The sequence below is a fragment of the Hevea brasiliensis genome, chromosome 2 (genome assembly GCF_030052815.1).
Source record: "Hevea brasiliensis isolate MT/VB/25A 57/8 chromosome 2, ASM3005281v1, whole genome shotgun sequence".
Classification (NCBI taxonomy): Eukaryota; Viridiplantae; Streptophyta; class Magnoliopsida; order Malpighiales; family Euphorbiaceae; genus Hevea; species Hevea brasiliensis.
Window position 1 is genome coordinate 104,572,618 of NC_079494.1, and position 24,594 is coordinate 104,597,211.

The following is a 24,594-nucleotide window of genomic DNA, read 5'->3' on the forward strand; positions in this document are numbered from 1 at the left end:
ATTGATTTTTTTGTGTGGCTTCCCTACAAGGCTAGCCAACTAATATGCATTTCCTCTAAGTACCCAGTGTACTCGGAAGGGTCCTTCCCAAGTCAAAGACCATTTGCCAAATTTTTTGTCCTTGGCACTTATTAGCAGCATAGTTTTTCAAGCCAAGTCACCTTTCTGAAAGTTCTATCTTTAGATCTTTTTTTTGTAAATCCTTAAAACCTTTTTCTTTTGTGTGGCCATATGTTTAAAGGCCTATATGCGAACTTCATCTAATTCTTCTAACTCCATAGCCATTGACTCTGTGTATTCTCCTGGACTCAAGTTGTTCTATCTTGCCACCCGAAGTGAGAGAACTGTTACCTCCATGGGAAAGACAGCATCATGCCCATAGGTTAGGGTAAAATGGCTCAGTTTTGTTGCATCTCTGCTGGAGGTTCTGTACGCCCATAGGTTCTCTGACAGTATCCGATGCCACTCCCTTCTCCTCAATCATCTTTTCCAAGATACCTATCAAGGTTTTGTTAGATGCTTTTGCTTATCCGTTGGCTTGAAAAAAGTATGGAGTTGAAGTGAGAAGTTTTATACCATAATCTTCTACAAAGTCTCTCATGTCCTACCTAGTAAACATAGTCCCCTGGTCGGTTGTGATAATCTAAGGAATTCTGAACTTGTGTATGAACCTGACTAGATTGAACGTAGTTTCATCAAATCTCACTTTAAATGAATAATTAAAGTAAGAGAAAATTGTATTGATTACTGGAAATTTAAGTACAAGACTTGAAAAATAAATGTAAAGCTGGAAAAATAAAATGACAAATAAAATTAAAAATAAATAGACTGTTAAAATCTATTGTTATTGATTGATTGATTAAGTAGGTGAGTCTTGAATGTTACATAGCAAAGCATATTTTTATAATGGCACCTGACTGATCCTGTGAAGATTTCAGAACCAGCAATTGTTTCATGTTGCATGTCCAGGCTATTTCTGTAATTCCACACCTGTTTCTTAACCGCTGATAACTTGTCCATGATTTAGTAACTTCCTATATTTTGGTTAACTCCTTATAACTTCTTTTTGATAACTATCAAGAATAATATCTAATTATTTAATTCAACCCTCATAATTAAATTAATATAATAAAATTAATTAAATTAATTTTATAAAAATTTAATTTAATTAGTCATGGGCCTAAAATAATTAATGAGCTGATTAAATTATTTTTAGTGTAAACAATAATAAGTTTTTATTTTAAAGTTACTTTTAATAATATAAATACATAAAAATTAATTATTTTATAAATTTAATAAATTAATATATAATCAACTATTTAATTGCACTAAAATTTAAAGCATGTGTAATAATGATTTACACATTTAAAATTATTTTATTTATATAAATAATAAAATTTAATTACATTAAAATTTTAAATATTTATATTAATTTATTTTTTGATTTAAATTATGTTTAAAAGCTTGCTTCCTCTCTCATCAATTTATTTGCTTTTATTATCTTGTAACATTTTTAATATATTTTAATATATATGTTGTATAAAAATTATTTTATATATATATATATAGTCTCAAGTGCGGTGAAATCTTAAGTTCGAGTTAGAGTTAATTGTGTTAAAAATAATAAAAATTAAATATAAATTTAAAAATAATAATAAATTGAAAACCCTTATAATTCGATCTCATCGCTCAATTATAGAGATTAAAATCAATTGGGACCAATCCGCTGGGCAGACCTACTGTGAAGCCCAATAGGCCCAAACATAGCACCAACGTCGCCTCGAAGTCTCTTTTGGGATCAAAAGCTAAACCCTTAGGCCTTACCGAAGAAAAACGGAAAACGCTTTCCATTTTCCAGTTTCCAATTCCTAAAGTTACAGAAAGAAATTTAAACGCGAACAGCGTCAAGATTTGGCCTTTTTTTCCGGAGAGAAATATCCAAACAGGCCTGAAAATGGAGGTTGCTGGTGATGACAAAGAGAGAGAAGAGGAACAGGATGGCATGTCCGTACATTCTCCTTGTAAAGCTCCTCCTTCTTCTGCTTCTTCTCTACCTAAGGTCTCTCTCTCTCTAATTCTCTCTGTGTTTTGTACAGATTTTTGTTTTTTTTTTTGCGTTTTTTATTGGATTAACAGATTTTGGTTTTGTTTTGGGTAATTAGGAGCAATCACAGGTTGAATTGGAGCTCAGGCTATTAGAAGCTCTTGAAATTTATCCTCTGGTTAAACTACGAGGCAGGTTCTTTTAGAATCCTCAAAGTTTTACTTTTATTTACATGTCGACGGTATCAGTTTGCTTGATGAATCGAATTTGGTATATTGAATACCCTAAAAATTCAAAACAAAACCTATGTTATCTTGGTAATTGTGAAGAAAATTCATAGCTGGCAACTAGTGCAATGGAATTTTTTTCATTGGAAAATTGAGATACAATATGTCAAGAAAACCCATATTTTAGAACTTTTTTATCTGTAGAATTGTTATTTCTTTTTTAAAGGAGAGACAAATTGGGAAGCTCGATTGACTAGAGCTGGATTTACTAGGGCTGAGGTTTTGCTTTTTGGTTTTGGTTTATCAATTGTATTACTCATTTTAGTCTCCATAATATGTCCACAAGCAATTTTAGTTGAGTGGCTGAATGTGGTCTTAAGCATCACTCATCAGTTAATTAGTTCTAAGGTCTGCATTTATTTGTCTAAATGCCTTTCAGGTTCCATTTAAAAACAGGTTCCATTTAAAGCTTTCCTGCATTATTTTTTAGAATAGTACAGAATGAGTTCAGTTAATGCTTATTTTTCGTTATTTATCCAGAAGCATTTGGTGATTTCTCGAGTATTAAATCTTTTTAACGTCTGTCCAAGGTGGCAGACTTTTACTGCAGCTCATTTCTATCATAAAATTCTATAAACTTCTAGGGTTTATAATCATTCTATTAAAATATTTGATAATCACCAAATGGATTCTTTTCATGCAGGCATGCATCGCCACTTTGTTCTTTATGGTCTTATGGAATTTCTGCGTAGAAGGTTGTTTGCCTCAGAACTCTGTTTCCATTTCACTTCTGGGTTTTGAAGTAAAGATTTTGCTGAAACTACTGTTTCTATCAAATATTGTTAATACCTTGATGATTTCATCACAGCTTTGATCGGCAGTTTTCGCCTGATGAGGTTTTGCAGTTGCTGGACCGTTTCTACAACATAGAAATGCTGGTATTTTACAGACTTGAGTATATTTTTCCCTTTATGTTCTTGTCAGTAAAAAAAATGTCTATGTGGTTAGATGATGGATGTAGTAAATGTTATTGATCACTCAATATTAGGAAGCAATCAATAAGTATCTCATAGATCAAAGTTTTGGACTGAGTGTGGGAAGTTCCTTTCTATATTTTTGTATGAAATGGTTGTTCTCAACAGATTTGAGCATGCACCTTTGTGGTTGCTCGTCCAAAACTCATAGAATTGCACCAAACAATAGGGCCTTTAAAAAACTAGAATTACAATTACCATATGTTATACTTTTGCATTTTGAATATCATCTCTATTTTTTTAGGAGAGTAGTGTATTTATTGATTTTTTTTTTTTTTTTTTTTTTCAGAAACCAGATGATGAAGAATCAGAAATCCTGGGTCATGAAGAAGATTTTACGTTGCCTCAAAGTTATTTTGTTAAGGAAGAGTAATAGCTTGCAGTTTTGGCATGTGTTCATTTCTAGATTTACTTGGTCCTGGTTATGTTCCCAAATGTTAACAAAACAAAGGGGCAAGCTTTGAGAGGAGGTACATATTGCTTAGAATCTCCGAATTTTTAATATTCTGGTCATGATCCTTCTCAATTGTGGCTGTTACGTGACTTTCCACTTTCTTATTTGGGAAGAAAAATTTGTAAATACAAATAGAGAGGAGCTATAGTGCTTACAGTTAACTAGGTTGTCTGAACATCGTAAGTCATAAATTGCTACTACTTTGTGGGGTTTGCATCATTGACTGATGTGCAAGGACATTAAATCCTCGGATGGAGAGGAAAATGAGGTCCCTTTAGCGTTACTTTTATAATAAACTAATTCCAGAATATTTCTTCTGTTGTCTTTTCTCAGGAGTGGATGAAAATGGAAGCCACTAGTTTTGATTCTTTTCCAATGTAAAGGACTCGTTTTAGTCAAATATCTACTTTGTATTTAACAACTCCTGTTGAATGGCCTAGACCTGCTGACCCAGTTCATGTGGGGTCCACTCTTGGTCCACCATGAACGAGGCTAGACAAGAAAAATCGAAATGGAAGTCCATCTCATGGTCAGTATTCAGTAAGCATAGTATGGGAGAAGTAAAGTTATTAGGTAATATTTAGAGGCTTACGCCTAAATTTGGCGCTTTTTTTTTTTTTAATTTAACATTTCAAGTAATATTTTATTTTTTTCAAAAAAAAAAAGTATAATATTTTATTTATTTTGGGATCCCTACATTAGATTGTGATCGCCATTTACCCCAGTTTGCACTTGGACTTGATAAAATTTTTTTAATTCGAGGTCCTATTGGACCCAAACTAACTATAGGGACTCAAATAAGATTTAGATGTAAGTTGTAGATTGGCCCAAATTTAGTTGGGAACTTTTCGCGTACATATTGTGAAGATTGGGGTTTAACATTTTTGATTTGGTTTTGCATTGGAAGATTGAAAAGAGCCATAGGCAATGATTACAGAACCAACGAGGTTTAGAATTTCAGCTTCAGCTTCAGGTTTTTTTTCCCCCTTATTTTCTTGTAAGAGAGTAACAATGGAGAAGGCTCTGAAGAGTTGAGGCCTTTCCATTGGAGGCCATTTCTGTAGCAATTAGCATTTAACCTTCCCCTCTCTGTAGCAGTCCTCCAAATTTCTCTTCCCTCAAGTTTAACCACAATACAAAAGTCCTTTTTTGGAACAAATGCTTATTTGGTTATTTTTTAAAAAAAAAGTTCAAACACACTAAAAACAATTTTAGGGTGAAACCACTCTAGTACTAGGACAGGCTGAGGCCAACAAGGGAGCAATAATAAGAACACATTATTCTTGATTTTTCGATGCATCAAAATTTTCAAGGTGATTTGCAAATCTAAACTAAAATAAATCATTTATAAAAAAAGAATTTGATTATATTTTTTTATTTATTTTTTTTAAAATAAAATTTATTTTAAATTAAAAAAAATTGAATTCATTTATTAAATATGAGAATTAACAAAAAAAAGTCTTGAATTCTTGTAAAATTATAATTTCTAAACAAGGAGAGATTATTATTATAAGGGAATAATTTCAGATATCAAAAAGTTTGAATTGTACTAATTTTTATTACTGAAGTACCAAAGTATTATATCTTTGAAAAAAAAAACCAAATTATTATAATTCAAATCGTAAAAACGTATAAAACTCTAGAGAAAGTTTGAATTTGTCCCAACTAAACTCATCATGTTACCTCTAGCAATGCAACTGCTAGTCTTGATAAATGGATGAACAAGAAAGCCCTCATTTGGTCAGCTGGCTGTTAAGTGAATTGCTTTAAACGACAAATGGAGTGGCACTGCGGCAGGAAGAAATTTAGGGGGAAAGTATGATAGTGAAGTCATAATGAAAATGCTCATCATTTTGATATAAGGTCTATACATAGAAGAATATTTAATAAGAGTAAAGCAAGGAAAACAAAAGTAGAAATTTGTTTTAAAATGGTGAAAAATAACAAAAATACAAGAGAAGAAAGTAGAACAAAGAAAAGGAAAAATGGAAAAGCAATTGATCTATCTATCATCAGACTTTGGTAGACCACAAAAACACCATCACTTCATGGACTGTCTACTTCATTTGATCCAATTCAATCCCCTCGCAAGAAAAGCTAATAAAAAGAAGCCACTTCTGCAAATTAATCTAGCCTGCCTTTGCCATGTGCAGGATTCTCAATTTTGTCAATGCTGGCTCTGCAAAGGGACTAGATTTTAATGGCACTGTGGAGAAAAAAAACTTGAATTCGGTTCATTCACAGGAATTTATGTAAGAACTCACCTCTCCTTCTGCAGGCTTGGATTCTTCACTCTTTAAGTTATCCTCACCTATATGGATGCAAATTATCTTAGAAAAAAGTACAAATTAACTGAAATTTAACTAAAGAAATTCCTAATAATAACCATACAAACTAATACAGGTGAGTTTCTTGTTGAGTTTAAACTTTACCTCCATCTTCAGGCAAGTCAGAAGTCCAGAGAGTGAGGTTATCTCTCAATAACTGCATAATAAGAGTGCTGTCCTTATATGATTCCTCACTCAAGGTGTCCAACTCAGCAATGGCCTCATCAAAAGCTTGTTTGGCCAAATGGCAAGCCCTGCAAGTTATGACACCAAAAGACTCATTCATCATTGTTAATGCAACAAATTATCTAGCAATTCAATTAACCTTGAACAGATTACATCAGAGATTATTAATCTACTACCTTTCGGGAGAATTCATGATCTCATAGTAGAAAACAGAGAAATTAAGTGCAAGGCCAAGACGAATTGGGTGAGTTGAAGGAAGGTCTGTGCTTGCATTGGTAGAAGCAGCCTAAATAGAAACAGCAACAGGATTGCACTTCAATAAATCAATTCACACAAGATATCTGTATCAGAAAAATCAAAGGGAAACATGCCTCATAACCCTTGAGTGACTGATCAGCGGCCTCCTTCCTTTCCTGATCATTCTTGAACTCAGCCAGATAACGATAGTAGTCACCCTTCCTGAATTCATGAAAGCATTGACACAATAATTTAAAAAAAACAAGAGCCTTAAAGTCCCTACAAGAATAATGCCAATGAGCTTTGACAAAATTATCTTCAGAAGTAAGAGCCTAATAAATAACATGTAATTTAACAATCTTGCATCTATGTGTGTATTCAATTATTCACAAAATTTTCATAATTGTAGCCAATGATTAACAAAGCAGATTTAAATACAGACTTTACTCACATCTTGTAGTAGAAAACAGTAGCTTCCCCAGAGGTGGAAGAAGGGATGAGATGCTTGTCTATGATGGAAAGAATGTCATTGCAAATGCCAGAGAGTTCCTCTTCTACCTTCTGGCGGTAACCCTTAATCAGTTTAACATTGTTTTCATTTCCTTTAATCTCTTCCTTCTGTTCAATGGAGGACATAATGCGCCAAGAAGCTCTCCTAGCACCAATCACATTCTTGTAACCCACAGAGAGGAGGTTCCTCTCCTCCACAGTGAGCTCACAATCAAGCCTTGCAATTTTTTTCATACACTCAACCATTTCTGATTCATCATTAATGAAATTGGAAGTTTGAGAATATTCTGAAATTATAGACAAGAATGAATGGATAAGAAATAGAGAATACCTTCGTAACGCTCGGCCTGTTCGGCGAGCTTGGCCATGTAAACATGAGTGTCTCGCTCCTTATCGGCGGACATGGTTGAGAATTGAGAGAGAAGATGTGAGAGAGAGAGAGAGAGAGAGATGTGAAAAGCGAGGAAAGGGGAGAAGGATTAAATAAATATAAGGGAGAGGCGCGGGAGGAGGAGGAGGAGGAAGACCAGATCTGGACCGTTGCTTCTCTTTCAACTTTGAGAGGGGAAAAGCGCGCATTTCGTTAATTATTATTACGATGATCCGCTGTTTTTGTAAATTTTATGTTCTTCTCAAAATATAAATAAATAAAATATATATCTTAACCAGCATAATCAGGGGATGTAGCTCAAATGGTAGAGCGCTCGCTTTGCATGCGAGAGGTACAGGGTTCGATCCCCTGCATCTGCATATCCCATATCTTTTCCTTTTTCATAAAATACAATGGATCTCTCGTAGTCATTAGACGTCCTCGACTCCATTGTCACCACCATCACCTGCGCCTGTAAACAACCGAGTTAAATCAGCCGCAGCCTCCCTCACCATCCCTTGTTAGCCCAGATCACCTTCTCCAAGTCTGCACCATTCTTTGCCAACAGCAAAACACTCCAAACTCCACTCTAAACTCTCCTCTTGCCCGCGAATTCTTCCTCCAAATCTGTAATAAGTTCACTTCACACGGCCTAAGGCCCATTACAACATGAGTGGTAGAACTAAATAGGGTCAAACTCAACACCCCACCTAGTTTACTCTAATTACACAGTTGCTGAAGATAAACCCACTAGGTAAACCAAGGTCTAGATGTACAAAAAAGGGCCCCAACATGCTCTCACAGCTAAATCAAACCAAAATAAAGGCCTAAGGCCCAACTTAACTAAACCCTAATTTTTGCTTAATCCGATAGGTGGATTCGAACATGTGAGAGCCAATGCCGCTCTCCTCACTTCCAGATTGCAATTAATTGCTTATTTGACATTGCGTTTAGAGAGTTAAAATTATTTTTCTGAATAAAAATATCATTTTAGATACTGTTAAAAAAATAATTTGAGAAAAATTATTTTATTATTTTAATATTCTTATGACTAAAATTTATCATATTTAATTTTAAATTATTTTTTAATGCTCTCTAATTAGTATATTTTAAAAAGTGATTTTATCAACAGTAATATAAAACAGACCCTAAGTTGTTCCCAAGCAGGCAATGAAGTCGAACAAAGCGCAAGGAGTCAAATAACTAGGAGACAATGATCCCCACTATAAACACACCCCTTGAAGATAAAACAACCCAAAGGGCCCTCAAGCAACACAGAACCGTACCCAAAACTATGGTGGAGAGCAGATTGAATACATCATTGACAGTTTTATCAATAGGTTCAGACTCTGCCTGCAAATATAATGATATGAAGTTGTATAAACAAGAGCAATCAATCATTTCCCTTTTGATTTTAACATCCTATTTTGAAAGGAGAAGGGGTAAAATGACTATTTGTCTATGATATGAAAGGCAATTTACAGGCTTATTAATTACAACCTACATATTGTTTATGAGTCGCCACCTGCAAACATTTATTTGCGTATGGTGTTTTCCAAATCCAGCAAAGATGCATAATATCATAAACATCACACAACAATTACTTAAAATCTAATGAGCCAAGCTTCAAATCTGAGCTCAAGCTCAGTAAAAATCTAATAAGGTGGCATCAGCGCAGTTAATTTAAATGAAAATAATAATGTCAAATAAAATTAAACCACAAATACCTGTTTTCTTTAAACTAAAGAGAGTCACAGTACTAATTCTTGAGGGTCTAAATTACTCATTGAATTATTGTCAGTGAAATCTTATTTATAAATAAAGAGAAAAGAACACTTCCTAAACGAGGGAACTTAATGATCACCGACCAGACATATTTTACATTCCTTGCATGCGGCCAGGAGTTCTTTTATCCATTTTTTTATTCTTTTTTTTTAAATAATAAAAAAAAAACATGTGGAAGATGAGACAAGCATAGTCGGGGGAAAAAAAAAAAGAATCACTTTCACTACATAAGAAAGAAAAGCATAGAAGAGAATGCTGAGTTCAGATACAGAATTTTCCACTGTATAAACATATTCACTTGAAAAGCTTTAGACCTAACCTTCTAAACAGTACAGCTGAAACAATAAAATTTAAAAAAAACCCCCCTTCAACTTCCAATATATAAAGATCCCGAGTCCAAACCGAGAGAGAACATTGTGTAACTATCATTTCATCGTCTGTCAGTTCAGTTCATCCTCGACAGTAGTGATTGTTCAACACAGTAATTACGTCTGATATTTAAAAAAAGAAAAAGGACAGAAAAATAACACTCAAAAGAATTTTGTGTTGAAAAAAAAATGATGAATGAATTACTACAAATGCTTTGACAAAAATTGCATGCTTTCCAGCTACTTGTGCAGCCAGCCAGCCTCCCTTCTACTCTACAGCTTCTCTGGGTTTAAGTGGTCGAGCCGCATAATGATGCTATCAAAAATATTCATGACCTGCCGTTGACAAGAACGTCAAAGTCAACTTTAAAGTACAACCATTCACTTTATGATGGAAAAATACAGAACATAAGTTAGCCTCCAATGAAGTTTTCATCCATAATGTGCTGAAATGAAATGAACTTTAGTAGGACTTTTGTATATGGGTTTGCTTGTAGAGGCTCAACTATCTTGAAAGGCTGTAAGTCGTAGTCATTGTAAGGGTCTAAAATCATTGAATCAACATATTTCGGGTTATTTAGGACAAAAGACTTGTTGCCGCATGTGGCACAAACTCAAGGGTCACGAGTTACAGTTCAAATATGCTACTAACGTGAAGGAAAATATTGCTGTACAAATTACTTTAGGTGTTTTGTTGTTGCTAAAGGCATAAAATATTGCAAGGAGAGCATCCAACACAAATCCAGTAAGAAATGACTAATTAGTAAGTACATGCACGTCAAAAACCTAACCCAAACTCCAATTCATGCAGATATCAACCAAGCTAAGACTCATAATTAAAAATATGACTCTTATGAGAGTAAATGGTGAAGTTTATAACCTAATTAAAATACAAATCCTTACCCAAAGGTTATATTTAACAGTTCTATAGGCAGATAATAGGAATTACCAGAGCTAAAGACTGTACATTTCAGAAATTGTGAGACCCCTGATGCTAGATCAATCATTTTCTCACAAATGGTTTCTGGCAAACAAGTAGCCGCTGGTCGCTGCCATTCTGCAAGTCGATCACCCTCGCTTCCCAGTTTATCTGTGTAGCGAGTGCCCGTGCCATCTCAATGGCGCCTAATTTATCAGAAAGAACAATCCATCCCTGCCAAACAAACTAGTTGCATAAAAATGTTGCAGAGGAAGTAACTTAAGGAGAAAAAGGACAAGAAATGCTGGATACAGAGGAATGGCACCAATGCACACCTATATGAAGATGAGGTCTACCTTTTGGTTTGACTAGGTAAAAAAAAAAGAAAAATCAATTGACCATTTTGTTCACCAGTTATAAATTTCGAAGCATAAAAGTACAACTTGCTTCCTAGGTTTCTGTTAGCAATAGGATTCTTGCTCCTACATCCTACTAAGACCTACATTGGGCCTAATTATGCCATGCATTAGGTTCTAATTTGTTTCTGTGTAGATGGAATTCTATAAAATTAAGAATTTGAACTTGCTGATATGTCATCAATAAAGGTAGCATATAAAACTGGAGCACAATCCACATGGAGTTCTGAGAGGCACTTTCAACATAAAATAGAAAGTGAGCAACCTTATAGGATACTGCACAAATCACTCAAGTTTAGGCAAGGAAGAAATGTCAAGAATATAGTGAAAAGTACCTCAGGTCGTAGAATTCGATCCATCTCTAAAAGCAAGTCCATCATGCTGCACCTCTCTGAACTGAGATGTGAGAGAAGCCCATTTGCATGAAGCATGTCATATGTACGGGGGTATGTAGGGAAGGGTTCACACCTATATACCAACAGATAAAACAATTTCATTTTTTTCAATTAATCTATTTCCTAAAACACTAATAAAATAATTTTCTTTCTTCTAATGACACTTACCAATCATGCAAAACACCAGCAAAACCTCGGTCAAGTATGAGAGGAAGTGTGTTACGAGCCCAAACAGGTACAACATTCATCACCCACACTGATTTTTTTCCCTCCAGAAATGCAGCATTTAAACCCCCATAATGAGCATTCATGTCCATCACATTACGTATCATGTTATATGGAGGTAATGGATCTTCATCCCCTGGCCTCTTAGGATGGTCAGAGAAAATTAAGGGTGTAAGCAAAGACCAATAGTTTCTCAGAGCTGATCCCCAAAATTGCAAGTCTTCAAAGAAATCTTCAGGCTGAACTCCTGCAAGGCCAAAAATGAATCAATAAACTAGACAACTAATGTGTTCAATAAATAACAGAAGGATTTTAAATAAATGTTATATGGCCATTGCTTGGTGCAACAGCAATAGTCTTAGGCTTGCAAGCATAAGACTGCAGGTATGAGTCCAGATAGCAAACGCTTCTAGTGAAATACTTGAGGATAGAGCTTTCTCTAATTTTGTGTCCTAGGCCACTTGGATAGAAACAATAACTGGGTAATGACTTAATCTGATAAATGTCATGATGACCGGAAAATAAGTTGCACAGAAACAGAAATAAATAAATATGGAAAAGAAAATAAATACATAAATAAAGGCAATAGATAAATGTGTTTAAAACAATACTTTCCATGAACTTGAAGCTCAGCTGAGCTCAAATGGAAACCCGAAGACTTGTTCTGAATGGGAATCCAGTGTTTGCTGGTGGTTCCAGTTATACATGCCACAAGAGGTTGATAATATGGTGAATTATCAGGACCATCATTGCATAGTGGTGGAGTATCCTGCTTACTATAGTAAAAAAAGGGAGGGAAAAGAAAAGACAAGAACATTAGCATGCATTGCCTAAGAGTTTTAAAGTGAGAGAGTGAAAAAAAAAGGAGGAGGGGGGGGAGGCAAGGAAGCTCTATAAATTCAAGTGTTCTTGCTAAAAATCAGAACTCGCCTGATAATGTATGAAAATAATAAACAATTTAGGGAAGACTGCACTATATAATTAACATCCTCACCGAGATTTATAGCAATTGACATGAACAGTTTTCTGCCATACGAAAGTCTCTTCCTGCTGGGCCAGAAAAGTCCAACATATTTTTTCAGTTAATTCTTCTATAAGTGTCATTGTGTTTCTCCTCCTTGAGTTCAAGGAGCTCCCATGTGGCTTGCTTACTGGTGAGGTTAAAACAAAGTAACCTCCAGGCTTGAGAACTCGATCAACTTCAATAAGGAACATGCCATCTGTTTTAACAAGCCACTCTTAGAAAGAAAATGCGAGTGATTTCAAGAAAAAAAGTATTACCCCTTAAATTTAACAATTTCACATACCAAAGTACAGACAACCTTTTTTCATAAAATAATTTTGCAGAAAACCTAAAATGAAGCTATCCAATAATTAGAAGAAAATATGCCAAAACAAATATAGGTACCTTTTTCATCCCAATTAATGCCACATTGAGCACAATGAACCATGTCAAATGACAATGATGGATATGGAAGCTGCCGTGAGATGAAATTGCCAATAATTGCTGGAAGACCTCTCTCAAGGGCTAGCTGAACTTGACTGCCAGTTGCTTCATATACCGCAATACAAACCACCATTAACTTCAGTGACACTAAATGAGCTCCAAAGCTGCCAAATCCACAACCAATATCTAGCACAGTTTGCACCTATAATTATCATAAGCAGATGAGAAACTATAAACAGATATCCATATGCTCATAATTCCATTCAGAACATAGAAAAGGGTAGACCATATGGCATCCTGACTATCTAACCATATGGCATCCTGACTATCTAACCATAAACTTTATCATGAAACTATAGAAAACTATTAACCATTCTATTGAACAAATGCTAATATTCATAAAATCATTGCCCCACAAGCAACTATAAAATGTCAAGAAGACTTACACCAGCTTGAAGAAATTCAGAGTCACTTCCTAAACCTATCATCTCTGCAATCTGGCGAGAATAATCTTTGACACCATCAAAAATCAATCCGTCTTCTGAGTGAAAAGCAATTTGATTCTCTTCCAGTAACATCAACCTGCACAATGTGTTATTAGAAATATAACCCCAAATAATTAAATCAATACTACAAGCAATGGCAAGTTTAATACTGATTAAACCACATAAGATTAACAAAAAAGAATTACCTTTTGGTCATGCTTCCAGATGAAAGAAACTGATCCTTGGTAAGCTTCACATTATTACTCCATATCACATCCCTACCAGCTGGCCACCTTAAGGGGATCTTATAGTCCTTTGGAGGGCGAACCAAACACCGTGGTCTTGGTCTTGACATTTCACAATGCCTATCAAACTCCTCACCATCTTTAAACCCAGCCAACAAATTTGCTGAAACATTATAACAGGGCACATAATTTTCTCTTTCTCTGCCACAAAGTCCCAGTTCTTTTTGCCGGCTAGCTCCTGACGAGAGGGTTCTCAGCTCCAAATAATCAACTGCAGCTTGCTCCTTTAACCTTCTATAGTTTGAATAAATGTCAGGAACCGGAGTGTTAGTTACAGAATCAAATGCACTTGAAGATGTGGATCCTAAGATAGCGATTAGTACAAGCACACAAATAAGGCACAACAGCAACCAACTATGCGGCGGTCTAGGGCCGAAAACTACAGATGGTTTATTAAACCAGGGGCTTCTCATGTCCAAATTGTTTCAGAATCCACTAAATAACCAATGTCAAACTAAACCTCCAAGAACAGTGAAAACCATAACCTATCATAACATATAAGCTTCTATATATGTTACCATGAATCCGCACAATTCCTACAAGCATTGAAAACAACTTCCTGGAGATCTTTCACAGAGAGATCATACCAATCAGTACTCACATTATAAAAAATCCTTAAGTTCACTATATAACAAGCATCAAACTGAGGCCCAGGCACCTGAATTGCAATCCTAATTATGAATCAACAATCCACACAATTCAGCTAAGCAGAAGAATTACAATTTCCAATCACCCTTCAGTGTCTCAAATGTAGAGAATTGAACACAACTGATTAAAAGCCAAACCAGTCTGGATTACCTAACCAATCAGATCAACCTGCAAGAAAAGTCAAAGAAGCAAACAAAATAAATAAAGAATACAAAAAGATCGATATCACAAAATTTTGAGTCTCCAACAGTCTGTTTGGCTATTTACCAAGAAAACCAAAAGGTAAAAGAGAATCTCACAGCCAATTGAGTTTCCAAAAAAAAAAAAAAAAAAAAAGAAAGAAAGAAAATAAAAGAAAAGAAAAACAGCTCTGCAGAGGATTCCAAATCCTCTTTTCACTTTATAAAATTTAAACTACAATTCTCAAAAGAAAAACAAAAAAAAATTAAATGCATGACTTTCCATTCCCACAGCAATCCAGATCTCGAAAAGAAAAACCCAGAAATGAGATCAAATCAAAATTATATACAGATAAAAATCTAACCATTTATAACATCACATTGTTTACCAAAATTGAGATAAACCCAACAAAAATGGAAACGATTTAGGGTTTTGTGGAGGGTAAATACCAGTTTTGGCTCGTTGAAGACGAGAGATTCAGAGAAAGATCACAAGAGAGAGATAGAGAGAACCATTTTAGAGAGCGTCCAATTATATCGGGTTGAAATTTATTTGTGCGATACAATAAAGAATGGTATAAAAATCAGTGATGAGATCTAAATGGTTAGGAAACCAAATCACGAATCATCTTCGGCTGTTCAACACAGGAAAAAAAAAAAAAAAAAAGATTAATTAAGGCTTCTGTAGGCCTCGGAAGAAGAGGAAGGAGAGAATATTTGTAATTTTACAGTGTTGTGCACTTATTAATTTTATTATATTTCTTGCTTTATCAAATACTCTACGCCAATCAATCCTTGTAAAAAGGTAATTATCCGTTTGGACGTGCTGGAAGGACAGATGGTGTGGTAATGCTTGTGATTTTATCTTTCTTGCTAATTCTATATATTATTAGTTAAATTGAACTGTATGCATCTTTGAGTATTAGATTTTTGGTGCCAAATGGAGGTTAATATTTCACGCGCATGAACCTCCCAAATAATGTCGCATCATAACTTCTGTGTTGTTTGAAGTTTTCTACTTTCTTAAATGCCAAACAGCTTGCCCCACTAAACTAAACAAGGCAATTCTAAACCCATTAAATTGACCCACAAGTTATCTTTAACGGGTTTTGTTTAATTTTGCCCTCAAATTATTTTAATAGTTAATAATTTGAGTTGGGTAGCCTAATTTCTTTTTTTTTTTTTTATAATAAGGAATTAAAAAAAAATAAAGACTTAAATTTAAATCTATTAAGTGAATGATATGTTGATAATTTAGATTTGAATCCTTTATTATTAATGAATTTGAGATTTCATATTAGAATATATTTAATTGTATTGCGAGACAATACATTATTTAATGATCAATTAAGCAATAATTTATTACGATTTTGATTTAATAAATACTTTAAGGATAATTTTTATTTAGACATAATTTATCATGAATTTAATATATAAATATGTGAGATAAGATTCAACTATATATCTCGTACTTAATAGATATATTCAATCATATATCTTGTGTTTTCTGCTTGAGTGTAAGTAAAAAATAGTCATCAATAATTGGCTTAATGGGCAAGCTTATCGATGTAGAATTATGTAAGTTCAACAATTGTAAACTAATGCGCACCAGCTCAATACAAATGTCTGAGGTGAAAGTGAAATCTTGACAACCAAATGGACCGGATTCTTAAATAGTAGCCGAGCCGTTGTTGAAAATAAGTGGTGAATTGTGGAGTGAGCATATGTGGGTTTGATTTGATATAAAAAAAATTGAAAATTAAATAAATCAAAATTTATAATAAATTAAATCAAACTAAATTAAAATAAAAAATAATAGATTTACATTAAATCGATTTAATTTGATTCAATTCGAATTTTCAATTTAAATTCATATTGAGCTTTTTTTTTAATTAATTTTGAAATAATTTATATTTTATTTTAGTTATATTTTTTATTTTTAACTTTAATTTGAGATATAATAATAATTAATTAATTAAAATTAATTTGATTCTTTCAATTAAAAAAAAACTTAATTAAATAATTTAAATTTCTTAATAAAAATAAATTAAATTAGATGTATTCTACGCTTACTTAGTTTAAAATAAAGAAAATATTAATTTGTTAGACAAATAATGTGATTTAACGAAATTTTACAATTCTATCTCATGATGTTTTTTTTCATAAAAATTATGAAAAATTTATTAATTTAATAGAAAAAATAAAATTTCTTTACATAAAAGAACATATATAATATTTTTTAATAATATTAAAAAAATTATAAATTAAATTAAATAAGATATATTTATTTATTATTTCACATTTAACATATATTATTTTAATTAAAATTTAAAGTGTTGTGAAAATATGATAATTTAAGATATTAAATAATTTTTTTTCATTAAATTAATAAAATTTTCCGTGATTAACTACTTTGTGAAAAATTATCATTTTACGGAAAAAAAAACTTAATGAAATAAATTTTAAAATTTCGTTCCATGATAAAGTAATTTTATTTTGTTTTAAATTAATATATATAAAAAAATTAAATTAAAATTTTAAATTAAATCAATTCCATCTATTTGTAACGCTTACCCTAGTGAATTACCAAAGAAAAGCTTTGCTATTTGTAGAAGGTGAAGATCTAACACAAAAGTAATAAATAATAGGTGCCCAGCTCCACCACATGAACACCAAACCTGTCACCCGCAGCTTCAGGTCCCACCCCATTGTCATCAATTGCCATCCCTCTCTCTACTCGGCCACTTTTCTAGCCATCTACTGAAACAAATGCTGCAAGGTTACCCATTGATATATTACCAACCTCAATTCAGAAACTATTATTGCTTATTAGTTTAATTATTTGTGAGCATTCGGCAAATAATACAATCACCATCTTGAAATTACTAATCTATTGATAAAGGAATGCCTGAGAAAATATCAAACCAACCAAAGAAAGAATGGACTGAACAAATTCAAGAATGCCTTCGTTCAGATGAAATCTCTAGTTTTTGTTGGCAATTACCAGACAGGAATACGACTTTCCAACCTACAATATTTATTAAGAGGGACCATCAATAGATAGAATTATGAATGCTATGAAGCATTACGGCTCAAAAATAATAGAGCCAATGGTTTATTGATGCCCTTATTTTGTACAATATAGATTAGCCAAAGCACTGTGACTAATCCCATAAAATGCAAGTCTCTTTTTCCAATTTCCCATCATCATCATTTAAGTCCTTCCCAGTTCCCTGTTCAAGTAATCCACCTGTCAACTTGATGAAAGTTCGCCACAGTCCATGTAACTCTGGGAGCCTAACAGATCTTGAAATGTTGAGAGTTGGCGGAACCTGACCAAGAGAAACACCTTTAGGTGGACCTCCAATTGCCTGGGATGGTTCTTCCATAATGACATTGATCTCCTCTCCCCAACTCATGCAAAGTATTTGCCCCTGAGAGGCGTGCATTTTTGTGTAGCACCATAGCTCCTACCTGCAGCCCTTGCTGTTCAAAGATTATGAAGTCTTGAGTTTGATTGTCAAACCCATTTTGAGGAAATTGAGAATTTGTATTGGGGTATCGATATGATGATATCCTCCTTCCACAAAATTGCTTGTCCTTTGAAACGTGCGAAATTTGCAGAAGATGACAATTGCAGAACTTAATTTATAAATCATTTTAATATTATTAAATTAATATTCATCAATATTATTACAAAAAACTTTCATTTTCAAGGAATAAAACAAAGCTAATAAAGAGCAAAGAATCAAAATCTAAAGAGTTGATCGAGATACTTAATTGGTGACAAATATTGAGGTAGAGTTAAACAAGATGAAAGAAAATGACATTTTTGGTAGACATGAAATGATTCTAATAATATAAATATTAATCTTAACGTTCAAACGAGAAAATTTAATGGGATAGATTCTCTGGTGTTGAATAAATTGTCTCTAGCCGAGTGGATGGTCCAGTATATTCATCTCTCACCCAGTAGGCAATCATAGCCATTTTCAATTTCAAATGAAAATCGTTTTCACTTTCAGAATTACTTGTCCTATTAATTAATGTGGAACTAAAGACGAGAGAAATTTGAAACTAAGAATCCCAAACCTAATTGCATGAGTTGGCCAAGTAATTAACACATTGCTGGTTTTATTAAGCAATTTCCTTTGTTCATTGTGAGTGAGGCCTCATTCTAGTGGTAAAAATTGAGCTCTATGGTCAAGAGATTTCAAATTCTACTCATATATTTGTCTGTTATTAATTATTGGTTCTACTTTGCGTGGGTTTATATACTTTAACTAAGGGTAATTATTTTGTAAATTATGATCATTCATCATGACCTTGTCACATGTCATGTATTCCTATCTTGGATAAATAATAATAATACTAATAATAATAATAATAATAATAATAATAATAATAATAAATTTACAGGAAATAGAAAATATAAATTAATAAATAATTATTAATTAATTAAATTCACTTAATGTGAAATCCTTACACTTTTATTTGAAAAAAAAAGAGAGAATGAGGAAGAGAGAGGAGATCCAGAGAGAGAAAAAGAACTAGAGAAATGAATCAAATAAAAAATTAAAAAATATAATATGGTATGCCATGTGATAATCATGTTATAAAAAATTATAATTTTCAAATTAGTTTTTGAATTTTAAATAAAAATTCTTTAATTTTAAAATTTATGATTAAATTATTTAAAATTAAAAATTTTAATTATAATTAGCAAGTAACAGTAAAAATTTAGATTTATTTAACAAATAGGCCTTAATTATATATTATTGGTCATTTTGTTTAGTCCCAAATCAATATAAGATTTTCTTTTTAGGAGCGTTTGGTTTGAGTAAAAAGGGATAATTATTACCTTTTAGCTTTTAACTCTCATTAGTATCAATTGTGAAAGGACTAAGTTAATAATTATCTTATTTGAAATTAAAAATTATAAAGATAATATTTAATTCTTAATTTTTTTACTTTTCTAGCAAACACATTCTTATAATTATAAAAGCAGCAAAATGGATAGAAAAAAAATCCCTATGTTCAATTGTTCACATTCTGCTGGCTCCTAATAATTAATCCCACTAACTAGAATGTTTATTGACAAATTAAAATCCTTTTCCAAGAGAAAATGAATTAGTATTTCTGAATTTGGTTGAATATACCATATTGGAATTGAGAATCCTCCTCTACTTACTGTGGGACATCATTATGAGCCTAAATACTTGTACTGAATAGAGAAAATTAGAATACCTATAAAGGCCAGGGTTCCAAAAAAGCCGCAAGGCCACATGGGATAATGAGAATGTCATGTGTTTTTCAATTATGATTTTTAATTTCTTCATAAATTAATTAATTAATTATTCTCTTTGCAGGATGAAGGAGCAGTGCCACTGCCAGTGAAAGAAGATGGAAGGGGACCAAGTGTTTGGAACACATTCTCACCAATGCTTTGATTGCAGCAGCCGCAGCAGGTGCCCATAAAATTTAAGTAGACCATGAAGATGATCAGAGCTCTCCATAGCTAATAAACACTATTAATTATTGATGTTGCTTGCAAATTTTCTCGTGAGTATAGATTTACAATTGAAGAAAAAAAAAAAAAACAACAATGAAAAAGATTAGTTGAATAATCTCTTCTATACACTTAAGTCAGAGGATATTTAACTTAATTTATAAAAATTAATTTATAATTATTTAAATTTTTAAATAATTATTTATTTATTTAAAATATTTATAAATGACTAATAAATAATTATTGTGTTTAATAAAAAATAACTTACAAATATATTTATTATTAAAATAATTAAAAATGATATTAAATAGAATATATATTAAAATTTTAAAAATTAATAAAAATAATATAATAAAATAATTGATCAAATTAAATTATAAGCATAATACTTATAAGAATCACGCTGAAAAATGAGCCCCAATTTATTTTTTAAATTTGTAATTTCAAAAAATTTTCTAAGCAAACAAATAATTTTATTTTAAGAGCTATAAATTACGAAAAACATACTCTCAGCAATGACAAGTCTTAAAAAAAAAAAAACCAGGAGAGAGAAACATACTGGTCTCCTTTTATAGGCATCATATGGACTCCATAGCTAATAAGCACTATCTCTCCAAGTTTTCTTGTTGATTTGGGGCAATGCAAAATTTTCTTTATTAGATCAATCATTAACCCATTCAGTCGTTATTGTTCGTTCCAGCCTTCAGAGATGGACAACCTAATGGAGACAGGATATGTAATTCATCCATCGATTCCTATCTTAACTCAGAAAAAAAATTTATTGACAATTAAATTTTGAATTTGTGTTCCGACACACTGAGTGGCATAACTTGCTCGGTTACACTGTAGACGGGTAAGGGGTGTCACATCAAAAGCCGCTTGCATGGGATTTATATTCTCATAAGGAATTTTTCTAATCATCATTTCCCATAGCATAGCCCAAAACTAATATACATCAAGACTTTTGCCATAGGATTTCTTTTATTAACTCTATATATACGTATATAGGATACCCATATTAACTCTATTTGACATAAAATAAAATTGCTAAATATTTGAGATAATAATTTAAATAAAATAAAATTAGTTTCAAATGATTAAATTATTATTTCACTAAATCTAGTTCATATACACATTAATATTGTGTAAAATAGATTTCAAATTCATATAGAAGTATGAAAAAATAATAAATTAATATTAAGTGAAATATAAATTAAGTTCATATATCAAAAATTAATGTTAATATTTTAAATAAAATAAAATAGTTTTTTCATTATCATTATAATAAATTATTATGAGTATTTTTGATAATCCTAACGTTCCCCTTCTTTCCACTTTTATGTATTCTCTCTCTCTCTATATATATATATATATGTGAGAGGCAAACTTATAAACTGTAAAAAAATATTTACTTTTAAAAATTATTTATAATATTATAAAAATATAAATTTATTTTATAATAAAATTTTAATAAGATAAAAATTAAAATTTATATATTTCATAAATTATAATAAACTAATAAATTTTAATAATTAATTAGAAATCAGCCTTCATATAACATTGTTATTTCAATTCATATATATATATATATATATATATACACACACACACATAAAACTTATTATTTATTTAAAACAAACGTCAATTTAAGATTTTTCGTAAAATTTATGGTTTTTTTTTAAAACGTAAATTTATGATTTTTTTAATTAATTATTTTTTATAAAATTAATTTTTTTTTAAAAACTTTCATACACAATTGTTTTTAGGAAATACAATTTTATTTCTCAAAATTTTATTTTGAATTAAGTTGAAGTTAAATTCAAGTAGGCTAAGAATTTTAAATCTATAATAATTCTAAAATTAATTTAAATAATAAAAAAATTATATAATTGCCTCTAAAATTATTTAAATAATAAAAAATTTATATAATTGCAAATAATATAAATAATGAAAGATATTATTGGTATTCTTAATGTTTCCCCTTCCCACTTTTATATAGTATATAGATAGTTTAAAATAAATAATTAGAGACATTTTTTAAATGAGAATTTTTTTGTCTAAATTCCCATAGTCACCATAATTATATATATATATATACACACACACTTTCTCATATTAGTTTATCAAGTAAAATGACTTTCGTTATAAATAAAGTAAAGTCAATTTAAATTATTCTAAAATAGATAATGCGTAGTGATAAGATAAATTTAATTATTTAATAATTAAAAATAATTCATTTCACATAGAATATTAAAATTATATATTAAAAAACTAAAGTAAAAATTGGGAAGGTTTAATCAATTAAAAGAAAGAAAAGGGAAAAAAAAATTAAATAGTATTATTTTTGAAATAATAGTAACTCAAAAGTTGAATTTTTATACTCAACTCAACTCAACTCAACTAAACTAAGCCTTTATCCCAAAAATTTGGGGTTGACTATATGGATTCGCTTTCTCCACTCTAAACGATTTTGGGTTAAATCCTTAAAAATGTGTAATGCTTCTAGGTCATGTCATATTACTCTCCTCCAAGTCAATTTAGGTCTACCCTTTTTTTCCTTTCTATTCTTTAACCTAATGTGCTCTACTTGTCTAACTAGAGCCTCCGTATTTCTACGCTTCACATGACCAAACCACCTCAATCTCCTTTCTCTCAACTTATCTTCAATTGGTATTACTCCTACCTTTTCTCTAATACTCTCATTATGGACTTTATCTAGTCTAGTATGGCCACTCATCCACCTTAACATTCTCATCTCTGCAACTCTTATCTTAGACGCACATGACTCTTTCAATGTCCAATACTTACTATCATATAACATAACCGGTCGTATGGCTGTACGGTAAAATTTTCCTTTTAACTTATTAGGAATCTTACGATCACATAAAACTCCCGTGGCACTTCTCCACTTCAACCATCCGACTTTAATCTTGTGACTAACATCTTCCTCACATCCCCTATCTACTTGAAGGACTGAGCCTAGATATTTAAAGTGATTACTTTGGGACAGTACCACTCCATTCAAACTAACTCCTTCTCTATCACCAGTTTGGCCTTCACTAAACTTGCAATGCATGTATTTTGTCTTCGTTCTACTTAACTTAAAACCCTTTGACTTTAGAGCACTTCTCCAAAGCTTTAGCTTTCTATTGACTCCTTCTCGTGTCTCATTTATCAGAACAATATCATCCGCAAACATCATGCACCAAGGAATACTCTCTTGTATATGTTTCGTCAATTCATCTAAAACTAATGTAAAAAGGTAAGAGCTTATGGCTGATCCTTGGTGTAATCTAATTGAGATCGGAAAATCTCTTGTGTCCCCTCCCACCGTGCACACAATAGTAGTTGCTCCTTCATACATATCTTTCAACACTTGTATGTATCTAATAGATACCCTCTTTTGTTCTAACACATTCCATAAGACATCTCTTGGAACACTATCATAAGCCTTCTCCAAATCAATAAAAACCATGTGCAGATCTTTCTTCACATCTCTATATTTCTCTATCAAGCTTCTAATGAGAAAAATCGCTTCCATAGTTGAACGACCGGGCATGAAACCAAATTGATTGAAAGAGATAGAAGTATGATGACGTAGTCGATGCTCCACAACTCTCTCCCACAACTTCATAGTATGGCTCATGAGTTTAATTCTCCTATAGTTTGAGCAACTCTGTATGTCTCCCTTATTTTTAAAAATAGGTACTAAGATACTTCTCCTCCATTCATCAGACATTTTCTTTGAGTTTAGAATTTTATTAAATAATTTAGTTAACCATGCCACTCCCATATCTCCCAAACACTTCCACACTTCAATTGGTATTTCATCGGGTCCACAGGCTTTACCCACTTTCATTCTCTTAAGTGCTTCCTTTACTTCTAAAGAACTAATCCTTCTAGTATAATTCACATTCTTTTCTATTGTTCTATAATCTATATTCACGCTATTACCATTTTGACTATTATTAAAGAGATCATTAAAATAATTTCTCCATATTTCTTTAATGTCCTCATCTTTCACCAACACTTTTTCTTCTTTATCCTTAATGTACCTAACTTGATTGAGATCTTGACATTTCCTTTCTCTCCTCCTTGCTAATCTATAAATATCTTTCTCCCCTTTTTTAGTTCCAAGTTTCTCATATAGCTTTTCAAAGGCCTGTGCTCTTGCTTGACTAACTGTCTTTTTTGCCTCTTTCTTTGCTATCTTGTACTATTCATATGCCTTATTATTATCACATTTAGGTAATTTCTTATACCATTCCCTTTTTCTCTTCACTGCCTTTTGTACTTCCTCATTCCACCACCATCTTTCTTTTGAGGGTGGTCCATGTCCTTTAGACTCTTCAAGTATTTTTTTAGCTACTTCTCTAATCTTTGATGCCATCTGAATCCACATATCATTGGCCTCCATATCCAGCTTCCATACTTCGGACTCGAGAAGCTCATTTTTGAACTTCACTTGCTTTACTCCTTTGAACTCCCACCACTTTGTTCGAGCTACACTATATCTTCTGACCT

General features: G+C 32.0%; 3 protein-coding genes and 1 non-coding gene across 6 annotated transcripts; 2 read left to right on the forward strand and 2 right to left on the reverse strand.

Moving 5' to 3' along the window:
• The first annotated feature begins 1,747 nt into the window (after positions 1-1,747).
• On the forward strand, positions 1,748-4,069 carry LOC110639227 (uncharacterized). Its single transcript, XM_021790085.2, has 5 exons — positions 1,748-2,059; positions 2,163-2,235; positions 2,975-3,026; positions 3,140-3,209; positions 3,595-4,069. The coding sequence occupies exons 1-5, from the start codon at positions 1,955-1,957 to the stop codon at positions 3,676-3,678; spliced, it is 384 nt and encodes a 127-aa protein (XP_021645777.2). The 5' UTR covers positions 1,748-1,954; the 3' UTR covers positions 3,679-4,069.
• Positions 4,070-5,584: 1,515 nt separating this feature from the next.
• On the reverse strand, positions 5,585-7,439 carry LOC110639230 (14-3-3-like protein GF14 iota). The gene is made up of 7 exons (XM_021790090.2): positions 7,351-7,439; positions 6,961-7,267; positions 6,644-6,731; positions 6,449-6,558; positions 6,192-6,340; positions 6,024-6,070; positions 5,585-5,938 (listed from the first exon to the last, which is right to left on the reverse strand). The coding sequence occupies exons 1-7, from the start codon at positions 7,421-7,423 to the stop codon at positions 5,927-5,929; spliced, it is 786 nt and encodes a 261-aa protein (XP_021645782.2). The 5' UTR covers positions 7,424-7,439; the 3' UTR covers positions 5,585-5,926.
• A 257-nt stretch (positions 7,440-7,696) lies between these two features.
• TRNAA-UGC (transfer RNA alanine (anticodon UGC)) lies at positions 7,697-7,769 on the forward strand. Its single transcript has one exon. It is a non-coding gene; the product is annotated as a tRNA-Ala (tRNA).
• Positions 7,770-9,374: 1,605 nt separating this feature from the next.
• LOC110639229 (probable methyltransferase PMT5) lies at positions 9,375-15,405 on the reverse strand. 3 transcript variants are annotated; one of them, XR_009144369.1, is made up of 10 exons: positions 15,012-15,398; positions 13,636-14,550; positions 13,391-13,526; positions 12,906-13,146; positions 12,492-12,717; positions 12,111-12,273; positions 11,441-11,742; positions 11,213-11,345; positions 10,492-10,695; positions 9,375-9,878 (listed from the first exon to the last, which is right to left on the reverse strand). XR_009144369.1 is itself a non-coding variant. In XM_058137181.1 (10 exons), exons 2-9 carry the CDS (start codon positions 14,145-14,147, stop codon positions 10,546-10,548), a joined length of 1,863 nt encoding a protein of 620 aa, XP_057993164.1. In that variant the 5' UTR covers positions 14,148-14,550; positions 15,012-15,398; the 3' UTR covers positions 9,375-9,878; positions 10,510-10,545. The 3 variants fall into 3 exon arrangements, 2 of the variants coding, with proteins under 2 accessions (XP_057993164.1, XP_057993168.1); XM_058137181.1 differs by having other exon boundaries at positions 10,510-10,695; XM_058137185.1 differs by lacking the exons at positions 9,375-9,878; positions 10,492-10,695; positions 11,213-11,345 and having other exon boundaries at positions 11,492-11,744; positions 12,109-12,273; positions 15,012-15,405.
• Between the last annotated feature and the right edge of the window lie 9,189 nt (positions 15,406-24,594).

Bases quoted from the DNA above. Each gene is read 5' to 3' on its own strand.
- LOC110639227 (XM_021790085.2), top strand. From the start codon at position 1,955: ATGGAGGTTGCTGGTGATGACAAAGAGAGAGAAGAGGAACAGGATGGC. The intron at 2,236-2,974 runs GCAGGTTCTTTT...CTTTTCATGCAG, and splicing joins TCCTCTGGTTAAACTACGAG to GCATGCATCGCCACTTTGTT. The intron at 3,027-3,139 runs GTTGTTTGCCTC...ATTTCATCACAG, and splicing joins ATGGAATTTCTGCGTAGAAG to CTTTGATCGGCAGTTTTCGC.
- LOC110639230 (XM_021790090.2), bottom strand. From the start codon at position 7,423: ATGTCCGCCGATAAGGAGCGAGACACTCATGTTTACATGGCCAAGCTC. The intron at 6,341-6,448 runs GTAGTAGATTAA...CATAACTTGCAG, and splicing joins ATCATGAATTCTCCCGAAAG to GGCTTGCCATTTGGCCAAAC. The intron at 6,071-6,191 runs GTAAAGTTTAAA...GCATCCATATAG, and splicing joins TGACTTGCCTGAAGATGGAG to GTGAGGATAACTTAAAGAGT.
- LOC110639229 (XM_058137181.1), bottom strand. From the start codon at position 14,147: ATGAGAAGCCCCTGGTTTAATAAACCATCTGTAGTTTTCGGCCCTAGA. The intron at 12,274-12,491 runs GTGAGGATGTTA...TTTTTACTATAG, and splicing joins GTCAATTGCTATAAATCTCG to TAAGCAGGATACTCCACCAC. The intron at 11,743-12,110 runs AAGTATTGTTTT...GGCCTTGCAGGA, and splicing joins CTGAGCTTCAAGTTCATGGA to GTTCAGCCTGAAGATTTCTT.